General features: G+C 38.7%; 1 protein-coding gene across 3 annotated transcripts in view; it reads right to left on the bottom strand.

The window, feature by feature from the left end:
• The window catches only part of LOC128699816 (TP53-binding protein 1), a 75,836-nt gene that overhangs the window by 47,726 nt on the left and 10,445 nt on the right, over window positions 1-17,665 (bottom strand). For 2 of the 3 annotated variants that reach the window (XM_053792568.2, XM_053792569.2), the window contains exons 3-5: window positions 16,666-16,932; window positions 10,397-10,688; window positions 4,344-4,468 (exon numbers count right to left, since the gene is read on the bottom strand). In XM_053792568.2, the coding sequence (XP_053648543.2) occupies window positions 4,344-4,468; window positions 10,397-10,688; window positions 16,666-16,932 (684 nt within the window). The remainder of the gene's footprint in view (window positions 1-4,343; window positions 4,469-10,396; window positions 10,689-16,665; window positions 16,933-17,665) is intronic. The other variant, XM_053792570.2, reaches the window with a different exon arrangement.

Below are 17,665 nucleotides of genomic sequence, written 5' to 3'. Positions count from 1 at the left end.
TAAAGCCATTTGCCACCCTTCACTGCTTGTAATACCATTTGCCATCCTTCACTGCTTGTAATACCATTTGCCATCCTTCACTGCTTGTAATACCATTTGCCATCCTTCACTGCTTGTAATGCCATTTGCCATCCTTCACTGCTTGTAATACCATTTGCCACCCTTCACTGCTTGTAATACCATTTGCCATCCTTCACTGCTTGTAATACCATTTGCCATCCTTCACTGCTTGTAATACCATTTGCCACCCTTCACTGCTTGTAATACCATTTGCCATCCTTCACTGCTTGTAATACCATTTGCCATCCTTCACTGCTTGTAATACCATTTGCCATCCTTCACTGCTTGTAATACCATTTGCCATCCTTCACTGCTTGTAATACCATTTGCCATCCTTCACTGCTTGTAATACCATTTGCCATCCTTCACTGCTTGTAATACCATTTGCCATCCTTCACTGCTTGTAATACCATTTGCCATCCTTCACTGCTTGTAATACCATTTGCCATCCTTCACTGCTTGTAATACCATTTGCCATCCTTCACTGCTTGTAATACCATTTGCCATCCTTCACTGCTTGTAATACCATTTGCCATCCTTCACTGCTTGTAATACCATTTGCCATCCTTCACTGCTTGTAATACCATTTGCCATCCTTCACTGCTTGTAATGCCATTTTTTCCCTCCATGTTCTTTGCCTTTCCAACATAATTTGAAGATTGTCAAAAATATTCATACAAGCTTCTACCAATACTATTTTTACTGCATGACTGAACTCTTCATTGTGTAAAAGTATATCAGAGTGAAATGCCAAACATTTTAAGCAAGTGCATTTGAGGTGCTGAGGTCAAATTAATTCTGAATGCCATTTCAATATTTTTAAGGAAAGTATTGTATTTATCTATTTTTTATCCAATATAACGTGCAAGAAAACAAAAATTAAATGGTAGGTGAGCAATTTGAGTACAAAGAGGGAAATTTGTTTTTCTTCTTAAATCAAGTGATAGAAGTAGAGTACCATAATACCGACCATACATGGGCAAAATATAGTCCCATTAAATCACAACTTACATAGTTTGCTCTGCCTTAAATCCATCCATAAACAAACAGCCTGGTTTGGGCCCAAAAGGTCTGTTCCTTTCTGGCAAAACTAAATGAAAAAAAAAAAAAGTTTAATAGATAAAATTATAAAAAAAAGTGCATAATTTAGACAGGTCTAAGTTAAAGTTCTATAAATATGCTTATAATGTCTATTAACCCTTTGACTGTTTTCGACGTATAAATACGTCTTACGAGCCAATGTTTCTGACGTATATATACTCAATAATTCTAGCGGCTTCAAATCAAGTGGGAGAAAGCTGGTAGGCCCACATGTGAGAGAATGGGTCTGTGTGGTCAGTGTGCACCACATAAAAAAAATCCTGCAGCACACATTGCGTAATGAGAAAAAAAAAAACTGATCGTTTTTTTGGAATAAAACGCCGACTTTGAGGTGTATTTTCGTATAGTATTTATCGTTGTATTCGCGTTTTCATGGTCTTAGGTGATAAAATGGAAAACCTATTACAGAAATAGAGATGATTTTCATTACTTTTACGATGAAAACGACCTTGAAACTGAGCTCAAAGTAGCGGAAATGTTCGATTTTTACCAATGTTCAAGAGTAAATAAATCACACCACACGTCCAATACACGTCAACTGGGGAGTCTAATATTCTTTCACTAGTGCACTGATATTATTTATACCATTTTTACAATAATGCAGTCGTCTGCATAACAGTAAATTTTGTATTTTTTTGTATGAATAAAAAATCAAAATAGAAAGCAATAATAATATAAGAGGGGCCTAGAGATGTGACTAATGAACAGAGCATATGTTATTTTAGTGCCATGAATGTCTACCTTGTTTATTCTGGACCCTATTTTGAAATTGGCATCTTTTTTATTTTGCGTGAAATTGGCCAAATTGCCAATTTCTGACCACCATATTGGGTAGTCCAAATTAGTAAATGGGAGGTTTCTTGTACTCAGCTGATAGATAAAATGGAGTTCTAAAGAAATAGCTATGAGTTTGGTCAACTGGAACAATGGAATTGGCTGAAAATAGGGCTCAAAGTCGGCGAAATCGCCGATACACATATGTCGCAGAGACCGCTAACTTCGCGGGAGCATAATTCCACGAGTTTTCGACCAAATTTCGAACTTTTGGTGTCATTACCATCGGGAAAAGATTCTCTATCATTTCATAAGAAAAAATAATTTTTTTTTTCAAAAATTGAGCGACATAGAATGACAGTTTCAGAGAGGGGCCTGAAACAGTCAAAGGGTTAAAAGACTACACTGGAAAGCAGCAAGTTTTTAATTACAGAAAATTATTTCCACCCTTAACCCTTTGGGGGTCGCCAGGCCCTCTCAGAGACTTGTTCTCAGGGTTGCCAAAAAAAAAAAAAAAAAAAAAAAAAAAAAAAAAAAAAAAAAAAAAAAAAAAAAAAAAAAAAAAAAAAAAAATCTTATGAAAAGATAGAGAATATTTTCCCGATCATAATGACACCAAAAGTATGAAATTTGATGGAAAACTTACGGAATTATGCTCTCATGAATTTAGCGGTCTCGACGATGTTTATGCATCGGCAATTTTGCCCACTTTGAGCCCTATTTTTGGCCAATTCCAATGTACTAGTTGACAAAACTCATACCTATTTCGTTAGAACTCCATTTTTTTTCTATCGCACGAATACAATAAACCACTCATTTACCGATTTCAACTATCCAATAAAGTGGTCAGAATTTTGCCAATTTCACACAAATTTCAAAAGATGCCAATTTCCAAATAGGGTCCAGAATAAACAAGAAAGACATTCCTGGCACTAAAATAACAAGTTCTCTGTTCGTTAGTCACATCCCCAGGCCCCTCTTATATTTCTTTGGCTTTCCACTTTTAATTTTTCTAACAAAAAATAGAAGATTTACTGTTATGCAGACTACTGCATTAGTGTAGAAATGGTATAAATAATATCAGCGCACTTGTGAAAGAATATTAGACTCACTAGTTGACGTGTATTGGACGCTTGGCATGATTTGTTTACTTTTGAACTTCGGTAAAAATCGAACATTTCTGCTACTTTCAGCTCAATTTCAAGGCATTTTTCATTGTAAAACCAGTCAGAATCATCTCTATTTCTGTAATATGTCTTCCATTCTATAAAATGAGACCAAGAAAACTAGAATACAACAATAAATACTATACGAAAATACAGTGCAAAGTCGCTGTTTTATTTCAAAAACATAGTCAAAGTTTTTTTTTCTCATTATGCACTGTGTGCTGCAGGATTTTTTTTATACTGCACACACTGACCACATAGACCCATTCTTTCATATGTAGGCCTACCAGCTTTCTCTCACTAGATTTGAGGGTGCTAGAATTTAGGCATACTAGTACGTCAAAAACCCTCGGGCGTAAGGCGTACTAGTACGGCCGAAACTCCCAAAGGGTTAAAGGATCGAGTGGAGCCTTGTACAACAACACTGGAGACGACAATTACAGAGAGGAACTTTATAAGACATTTTGCCTGTGGAATAGTCTTCAATCAACAAGTTCCATAAGCAAAATTTAATGAAGTTCCTTTCTGCATTTGTACCTTTTTCCATTGGCTGGCTTTGTACCAATTATCTCCAATTACCATATTACATTAAACATAAAAGAATAAGTCACCTCTGGCAAGACAGTGATCGTGTGAAAGAGGGTGAAAGTTTTTTTTTTTCTGGGTCACTCCACATAAGTGGGAGATGGTCAGTATGTATGTATATGTATGCTTGTATGTATGTATGTATGTATGGAGTTTGGGATATTGGCAGTTTGGAGGGATATGTTGTGTATCTTTAAACGTATATGCTTCTAAACTGTTGTATTCTAAGCACCTCTGCAAAAACAGTAATTATGTGTGAGGTGAAAGTGCTGAATGATGATGAAAATATTTTCTTTTTGGGGATTTTCTTTCTTTCTGGGTCACCCTGCCTCGGTGGGAGACGGCTGATTTGTTAACCCCTTGACTGTCGCAACCCCAAATCCTGAGGTGCCTCCTGGTGTCTCAAAATTATCATCAAATTACAGCAGCTGTCATTAAAGTTTCCTTTCCAAACTGGGGATTAAGTGTGTACAGTAAATACGTTAAAAGCTGAGAACGTTCTTTGATAAACCAAACAATTTAGAGTCTAGCAGTACCGCTACTACAGAGAACACTGTGTGCAAAACATGTTAAAGTTTGTCCATTACCATCTTTTATCATGTCCCATGATCAAACTGACCTCTGACTTGCTTTGCTTTCCCTAGCTAAATAACTTACCAAGCTCAACATGTTTCCCGGTAGTCTTGTCTTCCTGTGAGTCCAACTGGATCACAGAACTCACTGCAGTAAACTTTTTGTCTGATGCTCCATTCTGCTTCTGGTTAGTAGGCGTACCAAACAACCTGACAAAAATAGATTTAAACATCTTCAACCACAATATTTCAAGCTGTCCAGTACACCTATCAAGTCTTCTACATATTTAGGCATCTCAAATTTGTGGGTTATGAACAGCCAAGGTAGCACATACCAATAATTATGTTAAGACAATACGTGGTTTATGGCATTACAGTGGACCCCCGGTTAACGATATTTTTTCACTCCAGAAGTATGTTCAGGTGCCAGTACTGACCGAATTTGTTCCCATAAGAAATATTGTGAAGTAGATTAGTCCATTTCAGACCCCCAAACATACACGTACAAACGCACTTACATAAATACACTTACATAATTGGTCACATTTGGAGGTAATCGTTATGCGGGGGTCCACTGTATACTGAGAAGACTTTCATTCACCAGGGACTATCAGTTCTGGTGACTAGACAACTTCTCAGTAAAATATTGTGGGTTAGTTGTGAAATTTAGGTTAACCTATAAGAGTTATGATTAGCAAATACTCAGAGTGTGCAGTTTTAAATGATATAAAATAAAATTTCCATTGTTAGTTGAGGATACACATTACATAATTACAGTAATACCCCGGTTTTCGTCCTCAATCCATACTAGAAGGTCGACTGAAATCTGAAATGGACAAAAACTGGAGTAATGTTTCCCATAAGAAATAATGCAAATCCACTTAACCCATTCCAGACACCCAAAAATATTAACAAAAAATACATTTTATAGAGAATAACTATAGTTTTACATGCAAAAAACAATAAATAAATATAAAGCACAAATTTTAATGGATAAATGAACATTTAAATCAGTTTTAAATTTATTGAAGACTCTTTGTTGGCATATTCTTTACGAGATCCGCATGCAACTGTCTTGCCTTTTCACAAATTATCGCCTCCACAGCACTATTTCCCGCTTACTGTTTTTCGTTGATCCACACCAACAACAACTTCTCAACATCTTCGATTGTTTACCATCACTACCACCCTCTACCACCACCCTCTACCATCACTACCACCTTCTACCACCATCACTACCACCCTCTACTACCATCACTACCACCCTCAACCACAATCACTACCACCCTCTACCACAATCACTACCACCCTCTACCACAATCACTACTGCCCTCTACCACAATCACTACTGCCTTCTACCACAATCACTACCACCCTCTACCTTTGTAGAGGGTGGTAGTGTTATTTCTCCACAAAATTTTGCAACTCATTCTACGAGTTCTTTCTTGAATTCTATCGTGTTTCTCACCTTCTGTACGAAAGGGTTGGCCCGGTGGCCTGGTGGCTAAAGCTCCCGCTTCACACACGGAGGGCCCGGGTTCGATTCCCGGCGGGTGGAAACATTTCGACACGTTTCCTTACACCTATTGTCCTGTTCACCTAGCAGCAAATAGGTACCTGGGTGTTAGTCGACTGGTGTGGGTCGCATCCTGGGGGACAAGATTAAGGACCCCAATGGAAATAAGTTAGACAGTCCTCGATGACGCACTGACTTTCTTGGGTTATCCTGGGTGGCTAACCCTCCGGGGTTAAAAATCCGAACGAAATCTTATCTTATCACTCTGAACTTTCTTTGGCCCCATGGTGGCTTATTTCACAGGTGCAATCAATAAACAAGCACAAAAAACAATGGATGAACATGCGGAGTACTGCTAACTCAACAAGAGAGAGGGGCAGACTGAGTTTGGTACGCGTGAGAAGCAGCATCCCATTCCGAGGGGATGTACGAAACCCGGGGGAAAATTTCACCGAAAAAAGTGCTCAAAATCCGAACTGTACGATTTCCGCACCGGACAAAAACCGGGGGTCCACTGTATAAGTAGGCTTTAAATCATAATGATCACCATTTTAACAAAACTGCTAAAAAATGATCATAGAAGGAAAGATCTTTACCTTATCAATACTTCAACCTTAAAGTATTCACTAAGTTCAAAACAGAAGCATAAACTCTAAGGAGAGAGATGTGTTTTTAACCAAGACTTAGAAGAATGAACAAATTCCTGAAGGATACTAGCAACCTGTTATCCAGTTTGGGAGATACACAAAAAGGTTCTCACTGCAATGCTCCCAAGCGTACGAGGTTATTAGATATTACCAAGCTTCCAGCAACGCATGTGGCCTAAAAGGAAAAACGAAATCCATTTAGTTATACAGGAGAAGGGTTACTAGATTTTACACAAAAACGGAGGAAGAATTCTATTCACTGCAATGCTCCTTGTACATGTATGTGTAGTGTGCGTACGTAGAAACCTTGCATATTTATTATTCAGATATTCACAGGACGGTAGTACCTCCCTGGGTGGTTGCTTCCAGAAACATTCTCCACTTAAATATATTTTATGTTCAGGATAATAACAAGAGCTAACTGTCACATGCACAACTTAGTTTACACGTTAGCCAGTTCTGAAGGTGGGAGACAAAGTGCCCAAATATTGCAAGATGGGTAGGGATGTTGTTGATAGTGTCACTGAACACTGCAGCAGGCCTATTGGCCCATGCGAGGCAGGTTCAAGTCACCTCCCAGCTTAACCCAACGACCCACCAAGTCAAGATGCGTCTCATCCACTTAAGGAAAGGGCACAGCATCACACCTATTAACACAAGCTAGTCAGGTTCAACTCACACCCACCCAACCACACCCACTCATGTATTTATCCAACCTATTTTTATAACTACCCAACATCTTAGCTTCTATGACGATACTTGAGAGTTTGTTCCACTCGTCCATAACTCCATTACCAAACCAGTGCTTTCCTATATTCTTCCTAAATCTGATTTTTTCCAACTTAAAACCACTGCTGCGAGTCCTGTCCTGGCTAGATATTTTTAGCACACTATTTATATTCCTTTTATTTATTCCTGTTTTCCATTTATACATCTCAATAATATCCCCCCTAATTCTACACCTTTCTAGAGAGTGCAGATTCAGGGCCTCAGTCTATCCTCATAGGGAAGATTTCTGATACATGGGAAGAACTTTGTCATCCTCCTTTGTATGTTTTCCAGTGCATTTATACCCATTCTGTAATACGGTGACCAGAACTGTGCAGCATAATCTAAATGAGGCCTAACCATAGATATATAGAGTTGAAAAACAACCTGAGGACTCCTATTATTTATGATCCTTGCTATGAAGCCAAGGATTCTGTTCGCTTTATTGCAAACACTTAAGCACTGTTGTCTTGGTTTTCGATTACTGCTAACCACAACTCCCAAATCCTTTTTGCAATGGTTATTTTCTTATCCAATGTTCAGAACTTTGCATCTGTCTATATTAAACTGCATCTGCCACTTTTCCAATCACCGCATCAGTCTATTCAAATCTTCCTCGAGTGCTCTAATGTCCTCATTTGAATGAATTAGACGATGGATTTATGAAGGATGAGGTTAATCATAGAATTGATGAGGGAAAAAAGGTGAGTGGTGCGTTGAGGTATATGTGGAGTCAAAAAACGTTATCTATGGAGGTAAAGAAGGGAATGTATGAAAGTATAGTAGTACCAACACTCTTATATGGGTGTGAAGCTTGGGCGGTAAATGCAGCAGCGAGGAGACGGTTGGAGGCAGTGGAGATGTCCTGTTTAAGGGCAATGTGTAGTGTAAATATTATGCAGAAAATTCGGAGTGTGGAAATTAGGAAAAGGTGTGGAGTTAATAAAAGTATTAGTCAGAGGGCAGAAGAGGGGTTGTTGAGGTGGTTTGGTCATTTAGAGAGAATGGATCAAAGTAGAATGACATGGAAAGCATATAAATCTATAGGGGAAGGAAGGCGGGGTAGGGGTCGTCCTCGAAAGGGTTGGAGAGAGGGGGTAAAGGTGGTTTTGTGGGCAAGGGGCTTGGACTTCCAGCAAGCGTGCGTGAGCGTGTTAGATAGGAGTGAATGGAGACGAATGGTACTTGGGACCTGACAATCTGTTGGAGTGTGAGCAGGGTAATATTTAGTGAAGGGATTCAGGGAAACCGGTTATTTTCATATAGGCGGACTTGAGTCCTGGAAGTGGGGAGTACAATGCCTGCACTTTAAAGGAGGGGTTTGGGATATTGGCAGTTTGGAGGGATATGTTGTGTATCTTTATATGTGTATGCTTCTAAACTGTTGTATTCTGAGCACCTCTGCAAAAACAGTGATAATGTGCGAGTGTGGTGAAAGTGTTGAATGATGATGAAAGCATTTTCTTTTTGGGGATTTTCTTTCTTTTTTTGGGTCACCCTGCCTCGGTGGGAGACGGCCGACTTGTTGGAAAAAAAAAAAAAAAAAAAATTTGGTATCATCAGCAAACTTGCTTATGTCGCTATTTATTCCCTCATCAATGTTATTTATATAAATTGTGAACAACTAAAGTGCTCAGCACTGACCCTTGTGGAACACCACTCATGATGTGCCCCCAGTCTGATTTCTACCAACTGATGCAAACTCTCTGCTGCCTATCTATCAACCATGCCTCTACCCAGGAAAAAATTTCTCCTATTCCGTGCCTTAATTTTCCTCAATAGCCTCTGATGTGGAACTCTATCAAAAGCCTTACTGAAGTCTATACACTATCATATTCATTACCATGATCTACCTCCTCAAATACCGTGGTGAAAAAAGTTAGTAAATTCGTAAGGCAGGAATGCCCCTTTGTAAAACCATGCTAGGATTCAATAAACCATGCTTGTTTATTGAGTGCAACTGCTAAACAAGCCACCATGGGGCCAAAGAAAGTTCCGAGTGCCAGTCCTTTGACGAAGAAGGTGAGAAACACGATAGAATATTGTGTCTTTGGGGAAGTCCAGGGGGTTGGATGTGAGTGGCCAGGATGTGGAAGAGTTGGTGGATGACCACAGGGAAGAGTTAACCACTGAAGAGCTGCAAGACCTTCAAATGGAACAGCAACAGACCACAGCTGAGGAAATTGCTTCAGAGGAGAAGGAAGAAGAGAGAGGGAAGAATGTTCCTTCTTCAATGATTAAGGACATGTGTGCAAAGTGGAGAGAGTTGCAAAGTTCTGTGGAGAAATATCACCCTAACACAGCTGTTGCAAGCTGTGTCTGCAACATGTTCAATGACAATGCTTTGTCCCATTTTAGGCAAATCTTAAAGAAACACCAGAAAAAGACCTCTCTGGACAGATTTTTTGTGAGACAGGGGTACAGTGATTCTCAAGCTGGTCCTAGTGCCAGTAAAAGACAAAGAAGGGAAGTAACCCCAGATAGCGCCTTGATACCTAAGTCCTTATGGAAGGGGATTCCTCTTCCAAATAATAATCTCTCCTCCCTCTACCCTCCTTGCCATCTTCAATAAAGGTAAAAGTGATGTTAAATGTTCATTTATCCATTTCATTAGCCATTTATATTTATTTCTCATTGTTTTCTGTATGTAAAGCTATATTCTCTATAAAATGTATTTTTTGTTAATATTTTTGGGTGTCTGGAATGGATTAATTGGATTTACATTATTTCTTATGGGAAATATTACTTCAGTTTTTGTGTGATTCTGTTTTTGTCAAACTTTTTAGAACGGATTAACCACGAAAACCGAGACTCCACTGTACTATTGTAACTTGTTTTGCTATGTCAAGAGCCAGTTCCTAGATCTATTATGTGCCTCTAATCTCTGGACTACTGCCCATACAACAGGTCAGGTGTGACTGCTACCCACACAGAGAATATGGGGGTACATAATAAAGTTGTTAGTTAAATGGACACAGATGCAACTAACATTTTATTGTGGAAATGCTTCACTCTCCAGGAGCTCTGTCAAGCCATTACAGCTTGACAAAGCTCCTAGAGTAAAACACTGCCACAATAAAATATCACATTAGTTGCATCTGTCTTCATTTCCCTAAAATTTTGTCAGTAAATCTACCATTATTACAAAATAAAGTTATCACACTAATGTAACTTGACAGTTGCCAATGAAATAAAAAATCAACGTACCCATCACTAGAATCGCTTGATGGTTCATGGCTACTTTCTTCTTCCTCACATTTCCCTCGTCTCTTTTCTTCTTCACTACCATCACCATTACCATTACCATCTCCCTCGCCAGCCTCTCCATCCCTTCTATCTTTCGTGTCCCCTCTTCCTCCTCCTCCTCCTCCTCCAGAGCCCCCTCCACCTTCGTCGTCAATATTATCCCCCTTAGTTCCATCACTCAGCTTTTCTTTGCTTCCAGATGAATGTTCTCCATCACCATTCCCTCGAGATCCTCTAGCGACACCGCTCCCACCTGCAAATATTAAGACAAACTATTAAAGCAATTACAACAACTATCAAGACAGAGAAACAATAAGACAACAAATACAACAACTCGTAAACAGGTAAAAGAACACACGTGCAACTAACATGACATTTTACTGTGGCAACGTTTTGCTCTCCAGGAGCAAAAGGTTGCCACAATAAAATATCACATTAGTTGAACATGTGTCCTTGTACCTGACACTGTCAGTAATTCTACAAACATACCAACATTATTAGAACTATCAGACAAACTCTTACAACCATTAAACTCTTGAAGACAAACTCTTAAGCTAGTTCCTATAAGGCACACTCAGCCCACCTACATTATTACATTTAGAGCCACAGGGGCTACTTAAAGCTGCACCTCACCTATACACCAAGACAAGCTCTTAGACAACACAAAACTGGACACTGAACAAAATGATTAATTGAAGGTACTTGCAGCGAGAGAAACTTCAGCAAAAATGTTAAACAATCAAGCCACATGAATTTAGAATGCCACAATTTTAAGGGTTAAAGTATATAATGAAAAAACTAACTCAAACTGGCAGGTAAGTTAGTATGATTAAAGCAATTATGATGCCAAATATATAATGAAGATCCAGGTAAGACAAGGTGATTAAAGCAATTCTGATGTTGAAGATATAATGAGTTAAGGAAAATGTGAGCTTAGAGTACGTTACAGAGTTGATAGATCGTTGCAACATCTGCATTATCTAAACCCCTAAGTGATAACTGTTATAATTGTTGCTGAAACTTGGCTGTTACAAGATTAATTTACCAATATATTTAACACAGCTATCCGTAATCATATCAATGAACATATATGCAAAACAGTTAACACAAAAATATGACCATGTATTTTGTAATTACATTAATAAAGACACTAGGGCAACAACTCAAACTATAGGAAGCATACAGAATCCCTTAAACCAACATATCTAATATCAATATTATCATCAGTAAGATTAGGTTACTGTAAGCAAAGCCATCTAATTAATGAAGAGTAATGAAGCACTGATCCTTGTCAACCCCACAACACTCTCGTCCACCACCTAACTCAGGCCTGGCCTAGTGCACTCGACAAGAGTAAAACTTCTTGTCTGGCTAGTTAGCCTGTGGGCCTATATGCCCTTCAATGGGGCATACTGTATTTAGGGAAGTCATACATAGTCAATGTTTTAAAACAAATCTTGGGGTAATTATTTAGTTACATGGACACTGCTTTGTAAGCTCTGCGCCAGTTAAATCATATTTAATGTTTAATCCCAGCCAACACGAGTACCAAACAACTGATTAATAAGGAATGCTATAATAGCCTCAAAGTACCCTTACTTTAGTTATTAACCCGTAAACGGTCCAAGCAGATCTACGTTCACATGTGTAGTGCTACAAAAGTAGATCTACATTTTTTTATATATTTTCAAATGTAAAAAAAAACAAAAAGAACATCTACATTTTTTACATACTTTCAAATGTTGAAAAAACGTATATATACGTTTGGACCGTTTACGGGTTAAGAGAAATTTCAGGAAATTTGAAGTGGAACTCAGTGACATCCACAGCCACCATGAAATTATCAAGAGGGTATAGGCAATTGCTGCACATGATTATTTTGTAAAAGTGACAGGGGTGGATGGTGGTGTGACATAGCAGGTATAGTAAGTGTATATATTATTTAGCACACTTACAAGCTGAAGAAAAATATCTGAGATGAGAAAAATGAAGGTTAGGATACATAAAAAAGGGAAATATTTACCAGTACCTAAAGACCTTAGACAGTGATATGTGTTGTAGTTGTGGTTGTCTGTTTTTTTAGAAGGGGTTATAAAAATATAAACTATAAACTATAGAAGAGGTTTAGTCATATAAGATACTCTAAAGGATGGGTAGGGAAGCTGCAGTTCAGAAGACCATTTGAACTGTGATGCCTGCATACCTCTGGCAAGACAGCTATTCAATGAGTGATGGTGAATGTTTTTCCTTTTTTGGGTTAGCCTATCATGATGAATGACAGCCAATGTGGTAAAATAAAAAAAATTAATTATTTGCTATTTGGGAAGAATTTAATGAGAAGTTGCGAGAGTTTGTGGTGGCATTTAGAAGTGAGTGTGTGAGAGAGTGTGAGTGTGAGAGAGAGTGTGAGTGTGAGAGTGTGTGAGTGTGAGAGAGAGTGTGAGAGTGTGTGAGTGTGAGAGAGTGTGTGTGAGTGTGAGAGAGTGTGTGAGAGTGTGAGAGAGTGTGAGTGTGAGAGTGTGATAGTGTGTGAGAGAGTGTGAGAGAGTGTGAGAGAGTGTGAGAGAGTGTGAGAGAGTGTGTGAGTGTGAGAGAGTGTGTGTGAGTGTGAGAGAGTGTGTGAGAGTGTGAGTGTGAGAGAGAGTGTGAGAGTGTGAGAGAGACTGAGGTGTGAGAGAGTGTGTGAGAGTGTGAGAGAGAGGTGAGGGAGAGGTGAGAGAGTGTGTGAGTGTGAGAGAGAGTGTGAGTGAGAGTGTGAGAGAGGTGAGAGGTGAGAGAGGAGAGAGAGAGAGAGTGTGAGAGAGAGAGAGAGAGTGAGAGAGAGTGAGAGGAGGAGTGAGAGTGTGAGTGAGAGAGTGTGAGTGAGAGAGAGAGAGTGAGAGAGAGAGTGAGAGAGAGAGAGAGTGAAAGAGTGAGAGTGTGAGAGAGAGTGAGAGAGAGTGAGAGAGAGAGTGAGAGAGAGAGTAGAGAGTGGAGAGAGTGTGAGAGAGTGAGAGAGTGAGAGAGAGAGAGTGAGAGAGAGAGAGAGAGAGTGAGAGAGAGAGAGAGAGAGAGAGAGAGAGAGAGAGAGAGAGAGAGAGAGAGAGAGAGAGAGAGAGAGAGAGAGAGAGAGAGAGAGAGAGAGTGAGAGAGAGAGAGAGAGTCAGCGAGAGAGACAGAGAGAGAGAGAGAGAGTGGAGTGAGAGGTGTGTGTGTGTGTGTGTGTGTGTGTGTGTGTGTGTGTGTGTGTAAGTGTGTGTGTAAGTGTAAGTGTAAGTGTAAGTGTAAAAAGCAGATAGTTGAAAGCAAGCCCAGAAAAGAGCAAGGTAATGAAAGAAAGAAGTCTAGGAGTGAAAGGAAGAAGTCAAAGTAGAAGGAATTAGTAAGGAGAGAGAATATATCTAGATACTTGCAAGTGGATGTGGTGGCAGGTGAGTCTATGGTTGATGAGGTGATTCACTTAAGAGAGAAAAAACAGTAGGAGTGTTGAAGAATCTGGAAAAAAAAAAGAAGTTTGTCAATGGATGCAGAAAGAGGTGTATCACAGCAGTGTGCTGACATACGTATGGCTGCAAAGTATGGTGTTTGAACATTGCAACAAGGAGGCAGCTGAAAGCAGTCAAAATGTGTCCAAGAACCATGTGTAGTATGAATATTATGCAAAAAATATTAGAAAATGGTGTTGTGATATCAAATTGTAGTATAAGTATGCCTCTGGCAAGACAGTGATGGAGTGAGTGATGATGAAAGTGTTTCTTCTTTTTTGGATCACCCTACTTCAGTGGGAAATGGCCAATGTGTTAAAAAAGAAAATATTCAGAGTGAATTAATTGGTTGTTGAGATGGTTTTCGTTCGTTTAAAATAAATGCAGCAAGAGAATTAATATACGTAAATCTGGGGATGGATGGAACCGAGTTGTAAAGATAGAGATGTAGCGGCTTGAGTATTCAAGAAGTAGGTGTGAGTACGTTTGATCAGAGTGGAGGAGAATGGTTTAAGTTTATTGATGTACAATTACATAATCTTAGGATGATTACAATTGTCTTGAATAATAATATACATGTGAAAATTACCTAGGATAACCCCCCTCCCCCCGCCCCCAAAAAAAAAAACTCTTTACAGGGGTTCTTTTAGTATCAACTATTAGCATTAAAAACAAAACAGTAAATCAAGTGCATGAAAATTGATTACAAAAATAAAACAAGTAAATAAAATTCACAAAAATACATGAAGAAAAAAAATACATGAAAATGAATCAAATACAGTACATGAAAATGAAATACAATATGAGCATTATAAGGAAAAAAATATCATTGGCTTCTGGGTTTGACATTTTATGTAAGTTTCAGTATGGTAATATTTGTGAAGAAGTTCGAGAAAATTATTAGCCATTAATGAGTTTTGGAGTCAACAAGAACACGAGTGAACGTTTGAGACAAATGACGGTGATCTGGTAATCAGACCATCACTGAATCACATCTGTACTCCTCTGACAGTGAATGCATTTTCTTCTCTTCAAGTGGGGATACAGCAGACATGATAAATACAGTACAGTAGAACCCCTGTATCCATGGATTTGGTATCCACGGTTTCAGTTATCCACTGTTGACTGTGGCTCAAAAATACCTCTTAATTTTGCACAACATTGGCCCCAAAGCACAAAAGTCGAGAAGCTGGCAGTTCTCCAAAACCTAAGAGAAGCCGTGAAGTGCTTCCCATCAGTGAAAAAGTGATGATTCTCTCCTTACTGTGCATAATAAGTATGTATAGGACTTGTATACATGTATAAGGTTTGCTACTATCCGCAGTTTTGGCATCCAGAGCAGGTACTTGGAACACATCTCCCACAGATATGGGAGTCCTACTGCACATTCTATATGTAGGCAAACTATGCCGACAAGTACCAATAATTCTTTTAATGATATTACTCATTTTTCTACACTGGTTTCATCTTCAGTCTGGCCATAGCCAGCTATAAATACTGTTATAGTTGAAGGATATGATAAACACTCCAGTTGCAGCATTTTGCTCACATACTGCACAGACTTTCCCCACAAGTCTATAACAAAGAATTTACACTTTAGACTAATTCACTGTAGATTATTTAAGATTAGCTGCTGATAGAAATTGCTATTTACAAAATACGAAACTAATGTGAAACAGAAGCCTTTCAAAAGCTTTGCACTCTCTCAGGATTACTAGTCTGTTCTATCCAAAATAATAGAAGCTAGCAGATAAATCTTACAAGCTTTATCTACATTCAGTATACAATGTGCTTTCCTTCATGCTCCTTAACCCTTAAACTGTCCAAACATAGATCTACGTTTGCACGTGTAGAGCTCCGACCATGATTTTCTCTACAAGAAACCATGTAAAAAAAAGTAGATCTACGTTCGGAGCGCTATGCGAGCAAACGTAGATCTATGTTTGGACAGTTTAAGGGTTAATACTAGATATTAATCCTGTAATACTGTAATTCCTCTCCAGTTTAAGCAGCCTGGTTCAAGACTAGGAAGTGGGGAAACTACACCAGAACCATTAACTGGTGTTCTACACTTGCTCAAAACACCTCTGTAGCAGGGAACCCATCAACTCACTTCATCAGAGGTAACATAAATGATGAAAGCTGATGGGGAATCTTCCCCAATTTTGAACCTTCAGTCACTACAAAAATACATTTCCCATCTTTATCAGATTCGTGCATAGTTTCTACACTTGGCAAAAAGTGAAGTAGATCCACTTACACCTTTCTTGATCTTGTTTGCAATCTTCCTAATTGAGCAATTGGTGACCTTGTTTACATAGTGGCTGTGAATTATACTTAGAATGTATTTACCTTGCTCCAATTTGTTGGATAGCTTTATATGCACTTCCAGCATAAGAAAACACTTCTCGGTGGGAGTTTTTGATTAAATATCAACAGAGCATTTAGGTACCATGATGCAGAATGGAAGAGGTCAACAAAATATAAAATAAACACATGCTGGTGAAAAAAAAATAAGTTTCTGATCCATGACCAAAATAAAGTAAGACCAGAGAGCACTCTCGTTGTATACTATGCATACTACCCAGTAGGGAAGGCAACTTGGACAGTAAAGTGGTCCTAATTAGGTATGTCGAAGCAAATTCGAGAAGTCCAAATACGTGAAGATCTGAAGGTAGGTGTATATACAGTGCTGTATATATATATACAGTGTATTTATAATTATAACAGAGCAGAAGCAGGAAATTTAATATGCTGAGGACATACTTGTACTTCTGGTGCCCCACAGAGCTGAACAACCAGCTTCAGCCTCACTCTGACCATTGCAGTTCTCACTGGCTAAGCCATTATCTTTAAGACCTTGAGAGACTGCCTTTCTCTTCAGAAAATTATTATTATCCGAGGAATGTCCGTTCTCTTGTGCAGGCGTGACTGGAAACTGAGAATCCCACTCTAGAGCCAAGAAAGGAAGAGACTCATTCTCTGGATCTTCTGGTAATCCAAGCGATAAAGCAGGGGGGAATTTTCTTCGACCTGAAAGACATGTTGGTAAATTAGGGAAAAAACTTATTTTAACCCTTTCAGTTAGAGTTATGCTTTATTCACAAACAACCCGCACTTAAGAGAGGAAACACATCTGTTGGACCACGAGTTATTTGTGAATTTTTCCGGCCATGGCACTGTGACTTATTCCTTATATTCTGTAGACATTCTACAAACAGAATACTGAGGAGGAACTACATTTTTACACACTCTTGCTTCTTGAGTTGCATTTGCAATTGAAAGCTCAAATTAACAACAATGAGGTCATCTGATCTATGGCATGACAACTACCACTATCTCCACACTCAACACAATGCCACTACTCACTTTCCCTACAACAGCCTCCTTTATCATTCTAAAATTGAAGTAGGGAAACAAAAGAAAAAAAAAAATGAAATCCAGAGCCTGAAAGTATTATACCAGAAATAGTGTTCTAATATTCTATGTTATAATACGGTTAGAGCATACCGCACAAACTACAGTCCAGCCCAGAAAATCTATACTTTTTTTAAAACATTATAAACCTTTCTAATGATTTTTTCCAAAAACCGAGACAAGAATGATGTATTTTAAATGTCGCAACCCTAGAGTGCTGCCAAGCGCTCTAGGATTGATCAGCGGAGAAAAACAAACCTTCCTCTTCAGCAACAGTCAGTTTTCCAACTATCGTATTTACAATAAAAAAAACTGACTGTCTGGACAGGCTTCATCAGTGAACTAGTTA

Source organism: Cherax quadricarinatus, chromosome 81 (genome assembly GCF_038502225.1).
Source record: "Cherax quadricarinatus isolate ZL_2023a chromosome 81, ASM3850222v1, whole genome shotgun sequence".
Taxonomy (NCBI): domain Eukaryota; kingdom Metazoa; phylum Arthropoda; class Malacostraca; order Decapoda; family Parastacidae; genus Cherax; species Cherax quadricarinatus.
This window is presented reverse-complemented; position numbering and strand designations above follow the sequence as displayed.